General features: G+C 50.4%; 1 protein-coding gene and 1 pseudogene across 4 annotated transcripts in view; both read right to left on the reverse strand.

Moving 5' to 3' along the window:
- RPTOR (regulatory associated protein of MTOR complex 1) overlaps positions 1–25,096 on the reverse strand; it is a 321,386-nt gene that overhangs the window by 40,822 nt on the left and 255,468 nt on the right. For 2 of the 4 annotated variants that reach the window (XM_004013082.5, XM_012186450.4), the window contains exons 14-20: positions 14,563–14,637; positions 11,572–11,637; positions 10,883–11,074; positions 10,401–10,541; positions 5,309–5,426; positions 4,290–4,430; positions 3,844–4,002 (exon numbers count right to left, since the gene is read on the reverse strand). In XM_004013082.5, coding sequence (XP_004013131.1) covers positions 3,844–4,002; positions 4,290–4,430; positions 5,309–5,426; positions 10,401–10,541; positions 10,883–11,074; positions 11,572–11,637; positions 14,563–14,637 — 892 coding nt within the window. Of the gene's footprint in view, positions 1–3,843; positions 4,003–4,289; positions 4,431–5,308; positions 5,427–10,400; positions 10,542–10,882; positions 11,075–11,571; positions 11,638–14,403; positions 14,638–25,096 lie in introns of all 4 variants that reach the window. The other 2 variants (XM_012186449.4, XM_042256773.1) reach the window with 1 other exon arrangement.
- Positions 18,039–18,183, reverse strand: LOC114117106 (U1 spliceosomal RNA; annotated as a pseudogene).

Raw genomic sequence — 25,096 nt, forward strand, 5'->3', positions numbered from 1 at the left:
TAATAAAAGATCGTAACTAATGGTTTTAGGATTTATTTTTCAGAGCAATGGCCACAACTTTCTAAATGGCACTGGTATAGGAAAATTTGCTCACAGCTTTGTGGCCAACTCTGGGTCCCAGAGTCCCTGGGGGTGGGCAGGGCAGCTTGGAGAAGGAAGGTGGAACCTCTTGGAGGCAGGAGCTGTCACTTGTGACCTGTTGCCTGGGTCCTAGGGGTCACCGACTCTGACTTTCTATCGCAGGACTGGGCTAGGTGACTCCCTGGGAATCAGCCCCCGGATCTGGAGGTTCTGCATTTCCCCTCTTCATAACCCTGACTGAGCCCCTCTGGGAGGATCCTGCCCACCTCTTTTGCTTATTGGATGGAGCCCTGGGTAGACCGGGCAATGCATCTATACAACCCTTTCAGAAGACTCCCCCGACCCTGTCTCACCTGGAGGACAAGGTGAGACACAAGCATGAGGCCTTCCCTCCCCGACTCTGGACATGAGAATGGGGTAAGGCTCAGAGGGAGAGACGGAGGGAGGGAGAGAGGGACAGAAGGGCAACGGGTGGACAGGTGAGGGAGAGCAGGGCAGGTGATGAAGGGAGGAGAGGCTGCCAGCCACACAGGAGAGCAAGAAATAGCAGCTTTACCAAACCTGTTGATTAAGACAGCAATGTCATAGCCTGATGTGATGTTGCGGATTAAGTGTGTAACATGAAGGCACTTGATGGGTCAGGGACCTCCTGAGACGCCACAGAAAGTCAGGGTAGAGAGGAATGGGCAACACTGCTGTATGGAGAGGCGGGTGCAGGAGGGGAGTAAAGAGGTGCCCAGGCCCCACTCAGGGGCCAGCGGCTGGTCTGGGTGGTGCGTGCAGTGGCGGGGGCTATGAAGAAGGCCAGGCAGCTCTCAGTAGGGAGGACCTGAGTGCTGGCCACAGCTTGGACTTTATAGGAAATGAGTTTCTGTGATGGTGTCAGCTGGATGGCAGTCTGTGCAGAGCTGAAGTTGGTGGTGGTGGGGGGGTCTGCTCTGCAGGGGTGGTGGGGAGCGAAAAGGCAATGCCTAGTCCTGGGGTGCGGGGCCCAGAAATGGAAAGAACTGACTGGGGACACACGCGGAGGTAGGGCTAAATGGCTGAGTGGGTGAGAAACACACAGAGGGAGACATCAAAGGTTTCAGAAGGTGGTGACACAGAGCCAGGTCCCATTGCAGATTCACAGATGTCGGGCAGACATGCTTAGGCATGTAGAGACACGTGCGATCAGCCTTTGCTGCGGTGGGGGGACAGCACTTCCCTCGGCAGGTGAGACCTCCAGTGCTCTGGAGACAGTCGGGGGAAGGGGGAGCCTGGGAGGGGCCAGTTTTCTGGGAGAAGATGGGAATAAATGGATGTCCTAGGTTGCCATGGTTTTGAGAACCTCTTTTCCAATATTCAGTCAAAGAGGCTAAAGAGATTGCTAAAGAGATTGTTCTTTGGTTGAAATGAAAGAAAAAAATTGGCTTTAAACAGGCGAATGCTACCAGTAATGGGATTCTGTGTAGGTTATGAATTTTAAACACTTATGTAAGCACTGCGTTACCAGGTGGACGCCCGCTCTGGCCCACAGTCACTTTGTCTCCTTAGCGCTCCTTCCAGCTCCAGCTCATTGTGAAACTTGCCCACTGAAGTTTTCGAAGATCTGAACCATATACAGATAAAATTCGGTTTTCTCTAGTTTTAAAAAACATTCAGGAATCTGGTTTTGTATGGAGGAAGGCATCAGCAACAAGGCTCTCAAGTCCCTGGAGGACACGGAATGTGGCTGGGGTGGGAGGGGTGGGCTGTGCCCCCCGAGCTCATGTGGCCTCAAATGAAACACCGCTGCTTTACCCCCAAGCTAGCACCAAGGACAAAAGGATCCCCCTTTCCGGGTTGTACTGCAGTGGGCGGGGTGGTGGTATCAACAAGCTCTGGACCCTACAGTCATCTAGACTCTTACGGGCCCCAGGGAGCTGCGTCTTGTGGATTAGTCCTGAGGGCTTTCTAGGGCTAGCAGAGGACCGATCTCGTGGCTTCTAATGGCAAGCACGTTTGGACTGCCCTGCCCCTTCAGATCACGACACTGGTGAGTCAGAAACATCAAACACTGTCATGTGATGCCAAGAGGCAGAGGGAGTATCAATGGAAACAAGCAAACCACCAAGAACTGAACATTAATGGAAACAGTACCAACCAAATAGGAGGGTAATTAATACTGCAAGTGACTGCAGAAGTGGGAGCAGGGGAGGCTAATAAACACGTGAGCTCAACCTCACGGCAATCGAGGGACATGCAAGTCAACACCACAAGGAGTCTGTTTGTTCCCATCAGGTGGGGAGGCCTGACTGGACCAGGCGTGTGTTGGGGGGCACAGGAGCTTGTCCTCCATGGAACGGAACCCTCTGCGGTCCATCTCCTGTGTGGAGCCAGACCCCACGTGTGTCACAGTGCAGGGTGCCTGCTGCAGCCCATGCCTGTGCACATTATAGGTACTTACTGTACACCTGGCATGGGATGTGGGGGTTGGGGCTATGGCAGGTGACAAAGTTCCTTCACTTGTGGCTCTGACATCCCTGGTCAGAGACAGAACCAGACAGAATAAATGGGAACATACATCGTTAAACTGCTGGGGAAAAGTTCTCAGGAGGAAAGCAGAGAGACGGAGAGAGATGCTGAGCACCTGCAGAAGGCGATTCTGGGTTGGGGTTGGGGGAGCCTGGAAGGCTTCTTTTAAGGTGACACTGGAGCAGGACTGTGACTGGACTGAGGAGCAGCCCGTGAGGTAGCTGGAGGCAAAGCTCGCCGGCCAAGGGGAGGAGCCCAGGGGCCAAGGAGCTCAGTATCGCTGAGTGCAGCGGGGAGGGCAGGAGGCGGAGCTGGGGCCAAATCCTGAGTCTGCTTTTTAAAAAAGGAGGAAAGAAGGAAAAGTCAAGGCAAGGTCACTGTCCACCAACAGGAGAATGGACAAGCGAGTTGCAGCAGATCATGAAAGGGAGCAAACGAGACTCAGGTGAGTAGCATGGACACACAGCCACCAGCCGAGTGAGGACAGGGGATGTGCAGTGCCAGACACGACGTGTAAACCCTGGGAAAGGGCGGGAGTTCGTGGGAACCTTGCACGGGGAATGGGGAGGGGCTCTGGGCTCTTTAACTTCGTCTATAACTCCTTAAGTTGGGAACAAAACACGCATGTGGGGGTGTGACACATTGGTCCAAGTCTTTATGGTTGGTTATGCAGTGAGGATACGTGGTAACTTCCCATTTCTCAGTGAGCGTAGCAGCAGAACCAGGGGGTCCCCACTCAAGGCAGAACACAAGACCTCTCTGAGCCTTGGCTCAAATGTCAACGTCCAGGCAGTCAAGTAGGAAACTGCTGGGCTGACTGAAGGTAAAAGCACAGAGCGGGGGTCCTTGGTTGGTGGTGGGGAAGGTCTGGCCAGGGAACTTGAGTAGAGAAGGGCCATCTGTGTCCTTGGAGCAGGGCTCTGACCTTGGACCTCAAACATGCTTCCTCTGAGGGGCCCTGGGCGCCATCAGAGGCCAAACCACCTATCAGATGCTGGGAGCCTCCCCGCCCAGGCCACGACACCCCAAAAGTCTCCTGAGGGCAGAACCAACCAGCTCTGCAGGCGTGGGAGTCCTGTGGCCTGCCCAAGGACAAGGCTGGCTCCCCGGACAGCTTGGGTCAGACCAGCATCCAAGGGTGACGTTCCTGCTGTCACAGCAAGACGATCCTCATTTCCTCCTCCCACTGAGCATGTCTCAGCACTGCCCACCCAGGCGGGAACCTGTGGGTGCCCAGGGGACCAGTGGAGAAGGGGAGGCTGGACTCACCGATGAGGGAGTTGAGGGAGGAGTAGGAGCTGACGCGGCGCATCTTGTCGATGGTTTCAAAGGACAGGATGTACTCTTCGTTCTCGGGGCTGCCCAGGGTGCTGCTGGCGCTGCTGCTGGTGCTCAGGTTCCCAGGGGAGAAGGCCACCGAGCCACCGGCTGGCAGGGCACCGCCGTGAGAGGGGGCAGTTAGCACACACCCACTCCATCTCCTGGCTTGCAGGATGGGCTGGGCTTCCGGACACAGGGCTTGGGGAGGGTGCTGGGGGCTTAGGACTGGGCATGCCCAGTGGGGCTGCAGGACAATCACTGGCTACCCTCAGCGTTGAACCAGGACTTCTGCTCACGTCCAGGTAGGCAGGAGGGGGTGGGGGTCCGTCTAACAAAAGGTCCCAGAAGATGACCCACGACCACCCTACTTGAGCACCCAGCCTCTGGGCTCTTACTTTCTTCCGTCAGGCTCAGGTTTTGCAAAGACTTGTTTAAGTTTCTAGCCGTGGTAACGGCGCGGATATTCCCGTAGGAGCTCACGGAACGCAGTCTGGGGGTGCAGGGGCTGTCCCGCACGGGAGTCAGACTCCCACCCTCTGGGAGGAGATAAGGAGAGAGAGGGTGAATGAATGGAGGGCTCAGGCCGGAGCGACTAGACAGCAGGTGACAGTGGCTTCTTTCTGGATGATGTGACTCTACAGCAGGGCCCTTCAGCTCAACAGGGTCTCTGCCACATGTGTGTTGGGGTCAGCTGGACAAGATCGTGACCACAGTGAGGGGAGCGGGAGCAGATGACCCTGAGCCATGCTTGGCATTCTGTAAGAGTTCAGCTAGAGAGGCCCCCACACAGTGGTCTCCCCCAGACCCCCACCAGGTGCTCTGGGACCTGCCTGTGGCTGCTGCCCCCACACCAAACAGAGCCAGAGTTGGGGTGGGCTGGGACAGCTGTCTGCTGGCTTGGCCTCCCCTGGACCGCCCCTCCCCAGGGCATGCAGGCCGTTCCCTTCCCTGATGTACTAAATGCAGCCATGGTCACATGGCTGATCACAAGGCCTCTTTCCTGCAGAGATGGCTGTGCTGTGGCTTGTGCTCTGAGGCAGCCCAAGATGAAGAAATATAAAGTCAGTAAATGTGAGATGGGGAGCTGCCTAACGCAACACTGTCGTGAGACCTGTGACAAGAAGAAAGTGCGACCTCCAGTCCCTGCGGCAGCACCTCCTACCCTTCGAGGTTTCTGTGACTTGATTTCCAAAAAAAGTAACAAGGAAAGAAACCAGGGGGTCAAGGAGGCCCTCTTTCTTGCCCTTTCTAGTCTTCGGAGAAGACAAGAACTGCAGATATCTGTGTGGCCAGGACTTGACACGTGGGCTCAGGACCCCACAGAACGAGGGGCCTGCTGACAGCTCAGACCGGGGTCCCTGGGCCAGCGAGTTGCATAGCCTCCACCTCAGCACCGTACCTGCGGTGGTCCTACCTGTGGTGGCTGGAGAGGGCAGCGGGTAGTTCTTCTCCTCTTCCATGAACTGCAGGGCCACGGTGCAGAAATTACTTTCATACTGAACGACAAGGTGACTCAGAGCCACCACCAGCTCCTGCCGGGAGGAGAAGAGACAGCGACACTGACTTGGGGCGGGGAGAGAACTCAGCAGTGAGACATGCATGCTGGCACTGAGCATTCGAGCCACCACGGAGAAAAGGCGGGGGTGGGGTGGCGGACAGACAGCACTTGGTGCTGAGACAGGGGCTGGCCCCTCAATACAGCACCCTCGAGTGTCTGGTGTGGGCAGAAACCTCTGAACAAGCAGTGAGGTGAAGATGAGGGCCTCTGAGAGACGCCCTGGACACCTGGAGGAGAGACTGCTGACCGCTGGGTGTGAGTGGCAGGACAGGGGGAAGAAACCCCAGAGTGGGACAGGGAAGAGCCCTTAGGGACTCCTATGGTCACCACCATGGAGAGCTCTGGGCATTAAAGCAGGATGCACTGGTTTCCAGTCCCCAAAAGGCAACAGGAAAGTTCTACATGACTTCAGGCCCAGATGCCTCAGTCCAAGGGAAGGACACACCTGATCTCTTTTGGGACCCGATGACCTGGAGATCCTAAAAATCACGGGAAATAAACCTGGATGTAGGTTTGTACTACTTTTGCTATCACTATTCAAATGGTTCCCACCACTTTATTTTACTTTTTAGAAAAATACTTAGCAGATGGCCAAAGGCTGAGAGCCCCTTATTGTTCTGTGAATCCCTCAGATGCCCAGGGCCAGGAGAGCTGTGCTGAGGTGTCAACAAGCTAGGCAGACCCCCGCTTCTCTCCTCCCTCACCCTTACATACTCCTTGGCCTCCCCGGCGTGTGTGTGGGTTTTACTCCCAAACCCACCTCTCTGATCCTGTCTCTGAGACCCAGGCTGGTCCTTCCAACTGCTGACCTGCATGTCCACCGAGCACTCTAAAAACCCAACTTGACCTGCCCAGGGCCTGCCACCCACCCCTTTCCATTCAGCCCCTGCCAGGGACGCTTGGCTTGTGCCCTCTGGTGGCTTCAGTGAGACCCTTGAATCATCCTGACCCATGCCTCTCCCTGCCGATCCTGCCACCCAACCAGCCTGTCCCTGAGTCTAACAGTGCTGGGCAACAGGAAGTTGAGGGGCTGCCCACCGGCCCCTCCCAGTGAAGAGGCAGCCTGCCCACATGTGTGCTCGCTCGTGTCTGACTCTTTGCGACCCCACAGACTGTAGCCCACCAGGCTCCCTTGTTCATGGAATTTTCCAGGCAAGAATACAGGCCAAGTTGCCATTTCCTACTTCAGGAAGAAGCCTGAACTGTCTTCAGAAGACACAGGTTTTCCCTTCACTCTGAAGTGGTGAAAACATCTCAGCTGGACCGGAAGCAGATTTCTAGGTCTCGGACTGTTTGGTCTGGGGAAAGCTGTGAGGGCTGGTCAAACTCCTGCTGGGTGGTGGCTGTGGGCTCCAGCCCTCAGAGGTCTTCTGGCAGGTCTGGCCAGAGAGAGGTTGGTGGAAGGCTTGAGTTGTTCTCAGACCTTGGAAGCATACCAGCACAGTGACCCGGGCCCCTCCAGCCAGCAGCCTCAGCCCGTTGCCCAGCAGAGCGGTCCCGCCACCTCCACACTCCAGCCTCCCGCTCACACTGGGAGCAAGCAGGCCTCCTGCTCCGTGCCTTGGCACCTGCTGTCTGCTCGGCCTGGGGAGGCCTCCACCTTCGCCAGTGATCCCTGCTCTCTACCTTCACTCTTGTCTCTAAGTTCAAGTTCTGGAGGTTTCCACCCTGCACCATATCCAAGTGCAAGTTCTGGAGGTCTGGTGACCTAGGGCCTGGCCCACAGGTGGCGCTTAACAAGTATCTGCTGACGGAGTGAAGCCTCTTCCCTTCGACACAGCATAATCTTTAACAAATGGTTCGACTGTTTGGGTGACTTGCCTTCAGGATTCAGGGACATCACGCCTGGTTACATACACGGCCCGAGGGGAGTCGGCTAACGCTCCTGCTGTGGGTGGCCCGGAAGGCTGGATCACATGTCTTCCTGGGTGGTCCCCCAGGGCTGCCCCTGCTCCATGTTTCCAACAGTGAATTCCTGGCTGACATTTGTTTTCGGCCCACGGCCACCAAGTATCAAGCTCAGCTCCCAGGAGGCCAGGGCAGCGCTGCGGGAAAGGGAGCCTGTCTGCTCTGTCCAGACGGCCTCTGAGCTCTCCTGTGGGAGAAGGCACTCCAGTCCAGGTGGCTCGGCCGTCCCGTCGCTGCCACCAGAGATGTTCTGAGCATCGATAGGAAACACCCTCTGATGCCATTCATCAGGTTCGGTTGGAGTCAGACGTGTGTGAAGGGAGGTGGACACCAGGAACTGCTCCTCTGTGGGTCTGTGGTTACTAAATAAAGGTAAACTGGAGAAAATGGATGCAATGTGCCGTGTCCTGCTTTCTTTGCTAAGGTGGACAGCATCCAGTCAGCTGCAGGCAAGGGTCACAGGGCTGGACTGGTCAGCCCTTGAGAAAAGCAGGGTGACAGTGGGGTGGTCGCAAACCTCCCCCTCCCCCCTCCCCCCACCCTGGGGCCTGGCCCTTCTTGATGAGGTGTGGGCAGCTTGCTGACTGGGCAATCTGTCATCATATAATTCCTGCACAAGTTCAAGTTCAAAATAATTTGGGTGAACTTGCTGACTCTTGATTTTATCAAGTAAGCTCATTAAAGAGGTCAATAAGCAAAAATCTTCCCTCTCTGCCATAACTGCCTCCTCCAGAAAAGGATGCTTTCATCGTTCAGAAGTCAACAGGGCAAGTGTTTTACGTTGCAGACGTGTGACTTTACGAAGCCCCGCCATGATATCCTGACATGTCTTGTACTGCCACGAGCTAGAGACAGCAACAGTTGGTTACAGCTGGGACTTCTCACACCTAAGCTCAGGTCAGCTCATGGAGTGCAGTGCTCTGGGCAGAGTCTTGTTCCGACCCTCAGGTGCCCTGGCACTGGGTCTCCTGGGCCAGCAGGCTGGGCCTGTGTCCCCTCAGAGTGCATTGTGCCATGACTGTCACCACATGCTCTGGACAAAGATGGGAAAGGCAAGCTGCCAAAAGCATTAGGGTTACGGCTGTGATAAGAATGAGGGCTCGGCCTCTGAGCCAGTGTCACTCACCCTATTAAAGCCTGGATCCTCTCTCCCACCCATGGGCCCGTCTCCCTGAACCTCCGGGTCACCCATGTTTCCAGAGCAAATGCAGCCCCCTTATTTAAACAGGCCTGCACTCTGTCCATCTCCCAAAGAGAAAAAGCCCTGGAGGCAGTGATGGTGCGGAGCTGCAACACAGCAGCTGGGGTGCCGAGGATGCTCTGTGCTCTAGCGCACAGGATGGCAGCCTTGGACACACTATGGCCTTTCATGTGCCTGGCCCTTTGCACACACTCCTGCCACACTCGCTCTCCCAGTCCCTTGTCCCTCACAATCTAGGCCCAGGCTCCCCTCCTCCAACTATGGGCCAGCACCCCTGACCTGGCCTGGTCTCTAGGGTGTGGCTCACTTATGAGGCTTTAGCACAATTGCTGGTTCTGTGCCTGCCTTTGCACTTGTACCCCGTATCTCTTGAAGGTGGGTGACTGCTGCTCTATGCATTGAGCCTGGTGTGCTGAGGCAGCTGTGAGCTCAACTCAAGTGCTGGATGGGCAAAGGCAGAGCCCTTCTTAGCACCTATGTCTGCAGGCCCAGGTAAGGCCAACCCCAAGTGCCCACAGGAATGACCTGGCTACACCTGAGCATCCCAGGTCCGGGGAAGGATGGCAAGTAGAGTGAGGCCGGGAAAGGAGCTGGGGGCCACGTCAAGTCACCGGGACATGCTTGAGTGGTCAGTCTCTGTGTTCCTGATGACCTGGAGAACATTCTCCTGATACTGGAGACTCAGATGGACATTCTTCCTATTTTTATTAACATCCTTTTAAAGTTTTTTGGGGAGAGAACTGAAAAACAGAGTTCCTTTCTTTAAAAGGAATCTTAACAGACAATTAAGGATACTGCTGAACCGCTGCTTTGATCACATACAGGCAGTCTGACTTGGGAAAAAGAAGACTCTGACTCAAGGAAGTCAGCTTCAGACAGATGCTAATGATGAGAAACCAAAATAAAAACATGAAAAGGCACCTGGAGGATCATTCCACGTTGCTAACACTTCTCTAGATGACCTGGCCTATTAGTAACTGGGTTCATGGCTCTCTGAGGGAACTCAAGATGGAAAGAGCCCTTCCTGGCTGACCTGAACTTGCCCTGACAACGTTCCCACCACTAAGTCAGTGGAGGTTTGCTCTCCAAACAGACACCCTCCAAACCACCCCTACCTCTGAGAAACCCAGCCTCCCTTCCCTGGCACAGGGATGTCAGACATGCCAAGAAGTAGCCCAGCACCTGTAGGTGATGAGAGGTGACTCAGGGTCACACACAGGATGGCACTGCCCTCCTGGTCCTAGAGAAGTCTCTGCTTCCAGGGTGGGCCTCCAAGGCCACTTTGAAATGTGGCCAACAGATAGTGGGGTACCCCCATAGGCCTTTTTGGCTGTGGGAAGGAGAGGGTTGATCTGTTCTGAGCCAACTTTTGATGGGGGGTGAGGTCTTGGATGGAGATCATGGCCCTTCTACATTGAAACAGAAGTCAAAGTTTCAACTGCAAAGAACTGTTCCGTTCAGTCGCTGACAAACATGGGGGCGGGGAGGGGAATACACTACACAAACCTTTCCGTCTGTCTGTGGGTGGCTACTGCTCTTTTGAATCTCCGTGATGTGTGTATGTGTTGCTCCCAGGCAGGAAGGAGCCTATTATACAAGCTGCCAGGAGACGCAGCCTGTTAAATGCCTTTAAATGAAGCAAACACACGAGTATCTGGTGAAGAAACGCATTTTGGAGAGAATTAAACAAACATTTAAAGTTGGCTCTCGGCAGGATGCGCGCCGGGGGCGGACTGAGCACTCGAAGCTGCGGTCAGGTCAGGGTCATGGCTCCACCTGGGCGTCAAGGGAGCCCCGCCTGGAGGCGCCTAGCGCTGCCTGGGGGTGGGGGCCACGCACCTTCCGGACCACAGGGCTGCCGTCATTGATGAGCTGGGCCAGCATCATGGCCACGTTGTGGTCGATGGTGGTGGAGTGGTCCGTCCTCTCTGCAGAGTTGCCCACAAACGTGCCGAGGGCAAAGACAGCTGCGCAGCGCACCTGCGGGCGGGACAGGGGCCAGTCACTCCGTAGCCGGCTGTTTGGCTCTGGCTGGGGCCCCTGGAGCCTACTAGATGCAGCTCAGTCCCGTCTATGGTCCTCTCAGTCTAGCTCCACTCGTGTAGACAAGCAGAGCAGGGAAACAAGAGGCTAGTGGCAGCCCCGCCAGAGGGTCAGGTGACAGGCTGTGTGCAGGCATCAGACAAAGCCAGGCAGGCGTCAGAGACCAAGCCAGGGGCCAAGGAACCCACGGGGTTGGGGCAGGCAGGGCGCTCTGGGGGTGTGGTCCCCAGGTGCACCTTGGCCTCACTCAGCCTGCAGTGGTGGGGTTACAGACTCACCTCAGGGATGGGGTCGGAGAGGAGGCTGCAGAGCTTCTCGTGGGCGCTGTCCCGCACCCCACACCACCGGGCCGAGTCAAAGTTCTGCCAGATGCGGCCCAGGCAGATGGCCACCCACTGGCGCAGCAGGGGGTGGGGGTCGTTGAGCTGCTCCAGGCAGATGGCGATCAGGTTTCCCTGGAGGCAGGCTTCCTGCGAGAAGGCAGGCAACACAGGGCATCACCCATTGACCATTGACTGGGGCGGGGTCCTGGGCTGGCCCTAGCCCCACAGGTTTCTCAGGGAAAACTTGCTTAATCACTTTGCAAGATGTGTTCAATTTTCCTGTTTTTTCTGTGCTGTACCATGTGGGATCTTAGTTCCTGGACCATGGATTGAACCCTTGTACCCTGCAGAGGAAGCTCAGATTCTTAACCACTGGACTGCTGGGACATTCTTCAATTTTCTCATTTTAAATCCCACCAATTTCAATTCACTTGGGGCTAAACAAAGGGTCTGGACCCCCACTCCTCCCATGGAGCCCCCAGGGCTGGTGTGATCCCCAACCTCTCCCCCGCTTCTGAGGTCACTGTTTCATCAGACACACATTCAGGACAGTTCCTCTGGCCTCCAAATCCTAGAGCTTGCAGCTGTGCATCTGCAACCCACAGGCAGGCCCTGCAGGGGTGGCGAAGGAGCGTGACACTCACCTGCCCCGTGTTATAGCTGTTGACGATTACAGCCAGGATGAAGGCCGTCATGGTCCGGTGCTCAGCCTGGAAAACAGAAGTCACCGGCTAGTTCGCACTTTCTTCGTGGCAGAAACTCATCACCCTCATGCACTAGAGTTATCCTTCAGGATCTTTATGACGAGCCTGGTGTGTAGTTAAAGTAACGAGAGCCAGCTTTGTTGTCTTTTGAGTCTCAAAAAAGGAACTGTGCTTTAAAGAGGGTCTCATGGCTCTGGGTTGGCCTCATGGAGGACGGATGGGTCCCCACCATCTGATGCTGCAAGATGGGTGACGCTGCTCCATCAGAGGCCCCGTCCTGCCCACACCTATGGAAGTAGACCATCGGGGTCAAGCACACTGGTCATAAAATGATTGACCACAGTGTCTACTTGACTTCATTTTCCCTTCTTTCTGGTCTTCTAGTGGGCGGATCGATTCTCATTTTCTCCTCTCCTCTGTGCTTCTACTGACTCAGACATCAGTCTATTTTTAACTATCTGTGGTACCTTGTGTTTTTAACCTGCAGCAAAGTCTAACGTTAGTCATTTTCTGTATCTGCCTTGGATTCCCAGTATTCCTCCTCTGGTTTCAGTCCCTCAAGCATGACTGCTCTTACTTATTCTTACAGCCAATGCTGACTTACATGCATGGCATGTTTGCCAATGTCTGCTTTCTGATGCTTCTTACTGACTTCTGGGCTCCATCTCCTCCTGAAGTACGGGCCTCCTGGCTGCCTGAGAAGCCGCTGGTCCTCAGATGTGCTGGCTTTGCCCTCTCCCAAACTGACACTCGTGGGGACACAGGGTCCCTGGGCGACAGTTTCCCTTGTGTTTTGAGGGCCCCTTCTCTGCCTTCCATCTGTTACTGTGGTGACTGCTGTCCACATCTTTGCAACAATCTTTCTTTACATCCTGGTTACTTTAGAGATTTTTACTCTTGCCTTTGACATTCTCTACTTTCATTATGATGAGTCTTTGTGTGGATTTGTTTTTATTGAACCCTCTCAAGACTCATTGTGCTTTATAAATCTGAAAACTCATTTCTTCTTCAATTCTGGAAAGTTCTCCACTAAACTGTGCGTCCCCTCGTCTCCCTCTGGCCTTTGTCGAATGCAGCTAGCCTGCTCAGCCCCTCTCAGAACCTCCGTCATATCTCCTCTTTGCTTCCTCCCACATGAATTCTCCACAGACTTCTTTACTGGTTGTGTCAATTCTGCTGTTTAATTCGCCTATGGAGCTTCTAATGACTATATTCCATTACAGGTTTCCCCCTCCAAAATCTGCCTATTTATTAAAAGACCCTAGTTGGTCATTTTTTGAGAAGGAGTAAAAAGGACAGAATATACTGATCTCTTACAACAGGCAAGAAAGTACTTCTGAGGGAAAAAACATCAGGGTTTATTTTTGGACACAATTAAAACAAATTGTTTATTCAGTTATCTTAAACATACTTATTTGTAATGCTCTTCACTCTTTTTCCAGAGAACTCTATTAGTTTCAGTTCTCTGGGAGCCAACCCTCCTTTGTGCCACCTCTGCTTACGTCACTTGAACCTGGGTTAGGAGCAGAGTGGTGCTCCTGGCATGAGTCTTGGTACCCTGGCTGTGAAGGTACACAGAAAGGTGCCCTGCAGAAAAGGTTCAGCCTTCGCCGCTTCCAGGCAGGCCCTGGAGATTTCATGTTCCTCACTTGGCTGGTGGCTCCTCCCACATGGGGAATTTCCATTTCTTACAGAGGCTTTTCCTGACTTTCTGCCCAGACGTGGATGGACTGGATTAGCTCTTCTTGTCCTCGTCCAGTGAGTGGGCGGCATGCGCCACAGGCCTGTGTTTTTTTGTGCAGACTTGGGGCTGCACACCTGTGGAGCTCCAGGGTCACTGTGAGGTTCATCCATGACCCACTGTGCCCCTCTGACTTCAGGTGTTGGCATTTGTAGATTTAATTTCCTTTCTTTCAATCTGGCTAGCTCCTCAAAACTTCAGTGTGTTTGTAGCTGAAGTGGGGCCCACTGGTGCTGACTTTGTCCATCACTTTGCTGCACATCTATCAGCTCAGATGTCTCTCTCAGTCGTTTGGCCTCTATCTTACTCACGCTGTATTATTTCCAATGCTCACATAAAGTCTAAATGTAACCACCTTTGATGACGTTTAAACACCACACTTCAGGTGCAACATACCAGTTTTGCTTACCTTTTATAACAATCCTGTTTTTAATGTTTCCTGGATTTTAGAAAAAATTTTTTTAAATTGTCATTTAGTTTAGAAAACCAACGAGAGGGTAAAACTACACCCAAAAGTTCCTTTCCACAACTAGAGGCACCTATGACTGTGTGAATGAGCTGTTAGATTTCATTAACCGTTCTGATAAAATTAAGTTATATTGAGTAATTATTGATACTTAAGGTGTTTATTTTATTCTCTTTACTAAGCTAGGAGCTAGAAGGAGAGAATATAAATATTAATTTAAAAACATTTATTGGGAATTATTTTATATGCTATTCACAGATTACTTTTTTAAACAACTTAATACAATAAAATATATTTCAAATTTCAACTTTCAATTTTTCCACGATCTCCACTGCCCCAACCCCCTTCCTGATTGATAAAGTGCATTAGCCTACCCTTAGGTCCAGATCCTGCACCGGCCACAGGAACTGCCAGTACTATGGATGTACAAGTACTCATTGATCTAACTTGGTTGACAGGGTACAAGGCACAGTGGATTCTACTTCACTGCAAAGAAGTGCCCGGAAAGAGGACTCAAGTAAACAAAACCAAACCAGCTTGTGTATCAAGGTTCACTGTGACTTACTTTAAGAAAGCAGCCAGGAAGCAAAGGGTATCGTCCGAGTGAGGCAGAGCTGGGAGTGTAAGTGGGCCCCCACTCCCACCACAGGTCCCTCTGTGTGGAGCAACCTTGCCCAGAGCCCCCGGGAAACGTGTCACCAGAGTGTAACATGCTGGTCCTTACTGGCATGTACGGGTCTGCCAAGACCGAGAGGAAGTACTTGTGGCCATTGTCCTTCACCAGGTCAGCTTGGCATGACTGCGGGGAGAGACACAGGAGAAACAGTGAGTGCAATTCCCAGGAAGGGGCTCCTTTTTCTTCTTGGAATGTGTGAACAAACAAATGTGCGATGAATATTTTATGTCTTCATCATTTTCACCTCTCAAGTCCAATTTTCATCTGAAAAAATAGCTGGAACGGCTGTGTACAAATGCATTTTCCCTTGGCTGTGGCGAAAGGGCTGGCATCACACACACTGTCAGAAGCACAGCGGCTGAGGCGTTCTCGAAAGCACCTTCTGGGTACCTGCTGGATGTGGGTACCCTGGCTGCTGGGCTGGCTCCTTCGGAGGCCGTCTGCGTCCCGCAGCTCCCATACCTGTCCTCTCTCCTGAGTCAGCCCAGGGCCCATGTGCCTTTCCTCCCACTTCTGAGCGGGGACGTGCCCAACACCTGAAACTACTCAGTTTCTGCAGACCCCAGCCCCTGCCAGAGCTTGTCATACACCTTTGCTTAGACTGATAAAATCTATGTAAACACTATAATTATGAATTATTTGCATCCCACGGTTATATTCCAACAGCTGCTTCCCAGAGGCCTATCTCCAAAGGAGCAGCTCCAAATGGAAAGTTTGATTTCAGGGCTAAGTGGGCTGCCAGTGTGCAGCTCGCGCGACCTCCTTAGGGCACATGGCATGTGTAGGCACCATTGTGTCATGTATTAGCATAGTTTTCAAGCCCCACTAGGTGTCAAGCACTGGCTCAGTCCTGGACATAGACACCCACACCCTGCTCATAGTCCTGGGGAGACTACTGAGCAGCTCTGGCTCACGATGAGACGCTGGGCTTGGGAGGCTCTGGGAGGGGTGGAGAGCTGGGGTCATCCATTAAGGAAGGGCAGACGTGAGAGTGGGGGTAGAGGGTGGGAAAACAGGTGGGAATCCTGCTGGGATATGGAGCCAGGGAGAGGCGGCCAGGGAAGGCAGGAGGCAGAGAGCTTTGACTGCTTCATGGATGGGGTCTTGAAGACACCAGAGGGCACTAGGAATGCGAGGGGGAAGACTGTTGAACTACAGGTTGAAGAATCACTCTGGCAGCTGCAGTGGAGGGTGAGCTGGAAAGCCGGACTGGGGGTGGTGACCACGTGCAGCAGGGTCAGAGATGGTGGGGAGGACCCTGGAGACTTGAGATTGTTCTAGAGGGATCTGGGTGGGAGAAGCTGGGAAATCTGACTGCTTGGCGAGACCACTAAAGAGGCTGGAGAGGTGGGGGCCGTGTCATCAGAGACTGAGAGGGCAAGGAGTTGGATTTGGGGTACACTGCATCAAGGCACCTCGGAGACACACAGCAGAGCTACCAGGAGGAGGCGAGCCAGGCTGAACTCCTAGATCAAAAGTCACGCACTAACTGGGTAGGAGCCCATGGCCACAAGGTGGAGGGGGAGGTGATCTGGAGCATGAAGGATGAGTTGGGAGACAGGGAAACAGGCGTGTGAGCAGAAGGGGCTCCAGGTGGTATCAAGACGCAAGGAATCTAAATCTTAGGGAAAGGAACTGGCCCTGAGGCAGCGGGGTCATCAGAAACCCTGCTTCTATAACAGGCTGGCTGACTAGGGGGGCATTTTTGCAGGTGCTGGCTCTTCAAGGGACTTAAACAATTGTGCCTCAGACATTCAGGAATTGACATCCAGGGAGGTGCCCAGTAAGAGAAAGAGAGGCAAGAAACAGGCTTCATGCCCAGGTTCTCCCTCTTGCAGCTGTGGGACCCCAGTGACATTTGAGAAATCTTTGCTCAACTGGTGGAATCAGATGAAACATCTGACACATGGAAGTGCAATCTGAACACAGGAATGTGACTCATAAATCATGGATGCTCTCGTTCTTGGAAAGCAACCCACAGAATGTGGTCATACTGCTCACTGAGCTTCCTGGATCAATACCCAGAAAAACCGCGTGGTGATTTAGGGTTACGTGTCCACAGGGAGATGTTGAATTCCATCAGCTCCTAGCACGCTCCACTCTAGGGGAAAAAGGCCATTCAAGAAGTAGAGAGGGCTGGAATTTTAAGATCTGAGTTTCTGAGAATAAAAGGAGAAAAGTTACACACTGCAAAACCTTCCTAACTCTGCAGGGCGCTGCTGGCTTGAGGGCACGCCCAGTGTGAAACTCTCAGGGGCAGGGTGATTTTGCAGACAGAATCTGCTTTTTACTGCAGCCTGGAGCCCTGACCTCCTCTCTCCCACGCTGGCCTACTTCTCAGGGTGCTCTGATAATGAGGTGTTTTTCCTCACATCAATAAACTAATAAGGTGGTGACTGGACTCAGCTGTTTAAGTTCAGACTGAGCGAGATGGAGGGGGTGGTCAGGGAGCAGGGGTGCTAGGAGCTCAGGTTCGCAGGATAATAATCCCCAAGAGCCAGGGAAGCCAATTAAGCATGCAGCTTTCAAGTCATTCCCATAAGGGATGCCTCGCTTTGAATGAAGGTTTGGATAAATGAGCTAAAAGGTGTCAGCAAGATGTTGTCTGCAGGGGCTCATCCAGAAGGGGCCAGGAGGGTGCACTCAAGACGGCGCCTGCAGCACAGTGCCTGAGTCTGGGGACAGGGTTAAGGCGCTGGCATCTGAAAACAAAGCCACTCTCCTTTGTTTTTAAACCAGAGGTGCCACAGTCAAACCCAGGCCCACACATTTACAGCGACTTTCATAAAACATATCTCGTCACAGAATGATGACGTGTCCCTAAGTCATATCTGCTAATTCGGAAGCTGAGGCACATATGTGAGTAGGTGAAGCGATACAGGAAACGGCGATGGTCTTGTTCGTGTAGAACGACCTCTGTCTGGAAGAGGCTGCCATGCAGGTGGGAACAATAATGTTTTCGGGTCATGTCCACCTTCACTCTCAGAGCTCAGCAACTGTCCTTTTAGAACTGGCTTAGAATCACCCCATCAGCCATCCCAGCCCTCTCTGTATCTACTTCTGGGGCCGGAGAGCCAGGGATCTGCAGGGCGCTGACTTCTCAGGATGCTGGGACAGTGGTCACCAGCTGCCCACTCTCCCTCCTGGCTTGGCCAAGTGCCTTCTTAAAAGAGAAAACAGTCCTTGAAACTGCCAAGGCCCAGAAATGCAGGCAAGAGTCACGTTGCACACACAGGCTGGTGGGAAGCTCCCCTGAGACACGCAGGGCTCCAGCGACCCACACTCCTCCACACGGCTGCTTTTCAAGGGCCCTCTCTCATGTCTGTTTTCTCCCAGATCAAGCTACAGGTTTGACATATTAAGGCCAGCATAGAAAGAGGGTGGAGATGAAGGAGAGCATGAATATGAAATGGTTTTTTCCTAATCAAGCCCTCCCGCCATTGCACACCTGTCTGTGTGTGTGTGTGTGTATATATATATATGTATTTATGTATGTATGTATGTATTTTTTCCCCTTCTTCTTAGTAGGGAAAAGGCCCTCACTATCACAAATTAGGCAGTCGACTTTCCCACATTTAGGAAAACCGCAGGGGTCAGCACATTCGGAATGCAATGGATAAGCCTCGCACTGGGAAAACCACCTTCATGATCATTGTATCAGGGAATTATATTTTTAATATGAGAAAAAGGGAGGGAGGGAGGAAGAGAAGAAAAGCAAACAGAGAAGAGGAAGCAAGTACATAGTTCACTGTGGCTGAAGATGCAGTCTGCAAACTGATTTTCGGAGGCAGCAGAGACCAGGACGAGCCCAGAGACCACAGACTCTGGCTTCTGCGAGGGTAAGTTCACAGGGCAAGGGCAGGTGCGCCCCCTCAGAATATTCTGGCAAAGAATGCTGTGGGGGAAGCCCTACCTTCATTCTCCTTAATGCAGATTATAATGTCTGTCTCCTGCGGAGCAGGAAGACACAAACAGCACAGATCAACAGACCACCAGACACGATGCATTAAATGAGGCCCAACCAGCAGGACAGTCCTGAGCAATGTCACCAGTGGACACAGCCACTCATGTTCTGATGTGAATACGGAGAAAATCACAGAGGGGGGAGTCCTGCTTCCTGTCCTCGGGTTGCAGAATTCACTCCCTGGGATGAGGAAAGGATGCTGGAGAGGTGAGCTGGGTTCACACAAGAGTCAGAAGCACTGGACTGAGTCCTGACCCACTGCCACCAGAACATTAGAATTGTCTCCAGACAAATGCAGGACTACGTTGAATTGTTTATACACTAAGAGTCTTAAAAACAGCTCGTGGCCATAAAACTAGTAATAATCCCAGAAAATAATCCCAGAGTGGGGGTTCTACTCACTGCAAACAAGAGCTCACTGTTCTTCAAACCCAGGGGCACAGTCCTTCCCAGGCAGTGAAAGACAAATGTCCTTCTGCACAACTCAAAGGCCTGGCACAATGGCCTTCCCACTTGCTAAGTGCAGTAAGATATTTATATACATATACAGGTTTTCATTTTCCAACAAATGGTTTATTACTTTAAATGTTCTCATGTCAGATGCTCTTGTGTTGAAGGTAAACTTCAGAATGAATGAAGAGACACCAGGAATGTTGAAATAACTGTTATCAGTGGGAAAATCACACATACATGAATGCTTTTATGCCTCTGATCTACTTTTTTGTATGTGTTCTAAAATTTATAAATGTAGGGATTTCCTGGAAAATCCAGAGGTTAGGACTCAAGTGTTTTCACTGCCGTGGCCCTGGATTCAATGTCTAGTTGGGGAACTAAGCTCTTCCAAGCCACGTGGTGCGGTAAAAACAGAACAAAAATTTGTGCATGTATTACAGTTCAGTTCACTCACTCAGTTGTGTCTGGCTCTTTGTGACCCCATGGACTACAGCACGCCAGGCTTCCCTGTCCATCACCAACTCCTGGAGCTTACTCAAAGTCATGTCCATCAAGTCAGTGATGCCATCCAACCATCTCATCCTCTGCTGTCCCCTTCTTCTGCCTTCAATCTTTCCCAGCATCAGGGTCTTTTCCAATGAGTCAGTTGTTCACATCAGGTGCCCAAAGTATTGGATTTTCAGCCTCAGGATCAGTCCTTCCAATGAATATTCAGGGTTGATTTCCTTTAGGATTGACTGGTTAGATATCCTTGCAGTCCAAGGGACTCTCAAGAGTCTTCTCCAACACCACAGTTCAAAAGCATCAATTCTTTGGCGCTCAGCTTTCTTTATAGTCCAACTCTCACACCCATACATGACTACTGGAAAAACCACAGCTTTGACTAGACGGACCTTTGTTGGCAAAGTATGTCTCAGCTTTTTAATATGCTATCTAGATTGGTCATAGCTTTTCTTCCAAGGAGCAAGTGTCTTTCAATTTCATGGCTGCAGTCACCATCTGCAGTGATTTTGGAGTCCCCCAAAATAAAGTCTGTCACTGTTTCCATTGTTTCCCCATCTATTTGCCATGAAATGATGGGACCAGATGCCATAATCTTAGTTTTTTGAATGTTGAGGTTTAAGCCAACTTTTTCACTCTCCTCTTTCACTTTCATCAAGAGGCTCTGTAGTTCTTCACTTTCTGCCATAAAGGGTGGTGTTATCTGCATATTTGACGTTATTGATATTTCTCCCGGCAACCTTGATTTCAACTTGTGCTTATCAAGCCTGGCATTTCACATGATGTACTCTGCATATAAGTTAAATGAACAAGGTGACAATATACAGCCTTGACGTACTCCTTTTCCGATTTGGAACCAGTCCAATGTTACATGTCCAGTTCTAACTGTTGCTTCTTGACCTGCATACAGATTTCTCAGCAGGCAGGTAAGGTGGTCTGGCATTTCCATCTTTTAAAGAATTTTCCACAGTTTGTTGTGATCCACACAGTCAAAGGCTTTGACATAGTCAATAAAGCAGAAGTAGATGTTTTTCTGGAACTCTTGCTTTTTCTAAGACCCAATGGACGTTGGCAATTTGATCTCTGGTTCCTCTGCCTTTTCTGAATCCAGCTTGAACATCTGGAAGTTCACAATTCACGTACTGTTGAAGTGTGGCTTGGAGAACTTTGAACATTACTTTGCTAGCGTGTGAGATGAATGCAATTGTGCAGTAGTTTGAACATTCTTTGGCATTGCCTTTCTTTGGGATTGGCATGAAAACTGACCTTTTCCAGTCCTGTGGCCACTGCTGAGTTTTCCAAATTTGCTGGCATATTGAGTAGCAGTGCTTTCACAGCATCATCGTTTAGGATTCTAAATAGCTCAACTGGAATTCCATCGCCCCCACTAGCTTTGTTCGTAGTGATGCCTCCTAAGGCCCACTTGACTTCGCATTCCAGGATGTCTGGCTCTAGGTGAGTGATCACACCATCATGGTTATCTGGGTCATGAAGATCTTTTTTGTATAGTTCTTCCGTGTACTGTTGCCACCTCTTCTTGATATCCTCTGCTTCTGTTAGGTCCATACTGCTTCTGTCCTTTATCGGGCCCATCTTTGCATGAAATGTTCCCTTGGTATCTCTAATTTTCTTGAAGAGATCTCTAGTCTTTCCCATTCTGTTGTTTTCCTCTATTTCTTTGCACTGATCACTGAGGAAGGCTTTCTTATCTCTCCTTGTTATTCTTTGGAACTCTGCATTCAGATGGGTATATCTTTCCTTTTCTTCTTTGCCTTTAGCTTCTCTTCTTTTCTCAGCTATTTGTAAGGCCTCCTGAAACAACCATTTTGCCTTTTTGCATTTCTTTTTCTTGGGGATGGTCTTGATCACTCCCTCCTGCACAATGTCACAAAGCTCTGTCCATTGTTCTTCGGGCACTTTGTCTATCAGATCTAACCCCTTGATCTGTTTGTCACTTCCACTGTATAATTGTAGGGGATTTGATTTAAGCCATACCTGAATGGTCTAGTGGTTTTCCCTATTTTATTCAATTTAAGTCTGAATTTTGCAATAAGGAGTTCATGATCTGAGCCATGGTCAGCTCCTGGTGTTGTTTTTGCTGACTGTATAGAGCTTCTCCATCTTTGGCTGCAAAGAATATAATCAATCAGATTTTGGTATTATCTGGTGAGGTCCATGTGTAGAGTCTTCTCTTGTGTTGATGGAAGAGGGTACTTGGTATGACCAGTGTGCTCTCTTGACAAAAGTCTATTAGCCTTTGCCCTGCTTCATTCTGTACTCCAGGGCCAAATTTGCCTGTTATTCCAGGTATTTTTTGACTATCTACTTTTGCATTCCAGTCCCCTATAATGAAAAGGGCATCTTTTTAAGGTGTTAGTTCTAAAAGGTCTTGTAGATCTTCATAGAACGGTTCAACTTCAGCTTCTGGTTGGGGCATAGACTTGGGTTAATGTGATACTGAATGGTTTGCCTTGGAAATGAACAGAGATCATCCTGTCATTTTTGAGACTGCATCCAAGTACTGCATTTCAGACTCTCTTTGTTGACTCTGAGGGTTACTCCATTTCTTCTAAGGGATTCTGGCCCACAGTAGTAAATATAATGGTCATCTGAGTTTAATTCACCCATTCCATTCCATTTTAGTTCACTGATTCCTAAAATGTCGATGTTCACTCTTGCCATCTCCTGTTTGACCACTTCCAATTTACCTTGATCCGTGGACCTCACATTCCAGGTTCCTATGCAATATTGTTCTTTACAGGATTGGACTTTATTTCTGTCACCAGTCACATCCACAACTGGGTGGTGTTGCTTTAGCTCTGTCTCTTCATTCTTCCTGGAGTTATTTCTCCACTGATCTCCAGTAGCATATTGGGTACCTACCGACCTGGGGAGTTCATCTTTCAGTGTCCTATCATTTTGCCTTTTCATACTGCTCATGGGGTTCTCACGGCAAGAATACTGAAGTGGTTTGCCATTCCCTTCTCCAGTGGACCACGTTTTGTCAGAACTCTCTACCACGACCTGTCGGTCTTGGGTGGCCCTACACGGCATGGCTCACAGTTTCATTGAGTTACACAAGGCTGTGGTCCATGTGTATTTAAAGGTTCAAAAATCAATATGCCACCAAAAGGTATAGAATGAGAAGCTTTTTTCCATCTCCTGTCCCTGTAAGGGGTACAGGGAGTCAGTATATCATAACATAGAAAATGTGACATCTGGGTTAAAATGAAAATAAATATTGAATGTTAGCTTAAAAGACACTCTTCCACCACTATGTTAATCACCTTATTAGTTTCTTATATCTTCTCTTGACTAAACATAAGTAAATATGAATATACAGACCAAACTGCTCTCTCCTTAAGCACAGGACCTCCTGGCTCTACCTGGCTCTGCCTCTTGCATTTCCTCACCTAGGAGGTCTTGCCATTTGGGCTCACAGAGAGCCTCCTCCATCTTCCCAGCACAATATCCCACTGCAGAGCAGCACTGCTCACATACCCAGTCTCCTGTGGTGCCGGGACCTGTGATCTGAACCAGTCCCTTGTGATTATACCCGCTACTGCCATGGATAAACTTCTACTTGCTATCTCATACATCTGCAGATAAAGCTGTTAAATTGTGCTCCCAAATGTGACACTGCTAGATCAAAGGGTAAATGCATTTCTAATTTTGACAGATATTACCATTTTGTATTTTCACAACAGAGCACATGGTAAAATATTTGACTTTTTACCAATCTGAGAAATGAAAAGTGGTATTTCAGTGCAGTATTACTGTGCACTTATTAGGAAAAAGATTGAGCATTTTCATAAATCTAAGGGCCATTTGTATTCTGCTTTCTGTGAACTGCTGGTTTGCGTACACTGACCATTAGATTGTTAGTGTTTTTCTTGACTTCAAGGAGCTCTTTATATATTAAGGAGGCTAGTTTGTCCATAATCCAGCTCCACAATGCTCTTTATGACTGAACCTTCAGAGTTAGTTTTGAGATATGTAGGAGTGATTCCCTGTCATTATTCTTGCTACACATAATTTCCCTGGCTATTTCTATTTATTTCTCCATAGGAAGTTTAGAAAATGTCTAGTTTCAGATAAAAAAGCCTGCTGGTGATTTTGGAGGGAATCTATTAAAGTTTAAATTAATTCAGGGAACATTGATATATTTATGATGATGAATCCTTCTGTAAGTGAACAGGGATGCTTTCACTTGTTCAAGTTGATTCTTGTGTTCTTCAGGATTTTTTTTTTTTTTTTTTGGCTACTCTTCGTGGGTGGCATGCAGAATCTTAGTTCTCTGACTAGGGATCAGACCCATGTCTTCTGCAGTGGAAGCCTGGCACCCTAACCACTGGACTGCCAGGGAACTCACAGGAATGCTTAAAGTTTTCTTCACAGAGGATTTTCATGTTTCAGGTCAAGTTTATTTCCAGTTTTAGGTTTCTTTTATAAATGGGGTGCATATATCTTTTTTCCTTGCATTTATCTTCTAACTGGTTGCTTCTTTTGATTTCTGTGTATTAAAGTCTTTAACCTCACTAAGTTCTCTCATTAGTTCAATTTAATTTATTCCATTGGGCTTTCTAGGCACATAATCATATCATTTGCACACTCTAATGGTTTTGCTTCTACCTTTGTAATTTTTACGTCTTTAGTCTCTTTCTCTTGTCTAATTGTATTAACCGATAGAGACAGTGTTGGCTGACAACCTTGCCATTCAATTCTCTACCTGCTCAAGCCTATCAGAGAGTCAGTCGGTTCCTGTGCACCCACACACCGGCCCTGGGACCTTTAGCTCTGCTCTGGGCTGATTTTGGTCAAGGCCTAATGAGCTGCCTCCACGCTGGAGGGACCTTGCTGCTGGGCTGCACCCCATTACCCAGAACTCAGCTGCGATTCCTAGGACTCATTTAAACCATCTGATATATTTCTGTAGCATAGATCTAGTAATAATATCATCCCTGCCAGGCCCTAAAACCACCATCCCTCAGGGTCACACTGAGCCACATCATACAAGGTCCCCTGCCTGGTGCCAGACTCAGCGGTAGCAGGACTGAGCAGTGTTTCTAAAGAAGCTCCCCTCAAGAGCCTCCTCCCCTAGACAGGAGCTCTTGCACACTGGATTGTCTTTGCTGTTACTGCCTTCGTGTGTGCGCATCTCGGCTCACGGCACCCTCACCTCCCACTGGAGGCAGAGTGCCCTCCCTCCCCAGCCATCCCTCCCGCCTTCCTCTTTGATCCCAATTTGAGTCGCTGCCTTTGGGTTAGCTCTTTGCACCTTCTACCTTCTCTGCTAGACTTCCAGCTCTTTGAAGACAAGGACCCACAATGCAGCCTTTCTACCAGAGGCCCAGTGAGTGTTTGCTGACTGCATAAATGAACTGATATGTGTACCAAGAAGTAGGCCAGTTCCTAACCATGTGCCCGTCACATCCACTAGCTGCTGCCCCATGAAACAACGAGGGAACAAACCTCCCTGGATCAGTGCTGCCAAGGTCCAGCCTGTCCCTGACCCTGGAACCCGGGTCACTGCCAGGTGCAAAGAACATGCCCAGGAGTACTGGGCAAGAAAGGTGCCTGAGCTGGTGCTTTCTGGGCCAATCAACCCAGCCTTGATTTCAGGCTGCACACAAACTATGATTGCCCTTTTATAAAACTTTTGAG

The sequence above is a fragment of the Ovis aries genome, chromosome 11 (assembly GCF_016772045.2).
Source record: "Ovis aries strain OAR_USU_Benz2616 breed Rambouillet chromosome 11, ARS-UI_Ramb_v3.0, whole genome shotgun sequence".
NCBI lineage: Eukaryota > Metazoa > Chordata > Mammalia > Artiodactyla > Bovidae > Ovis > Ovis aries.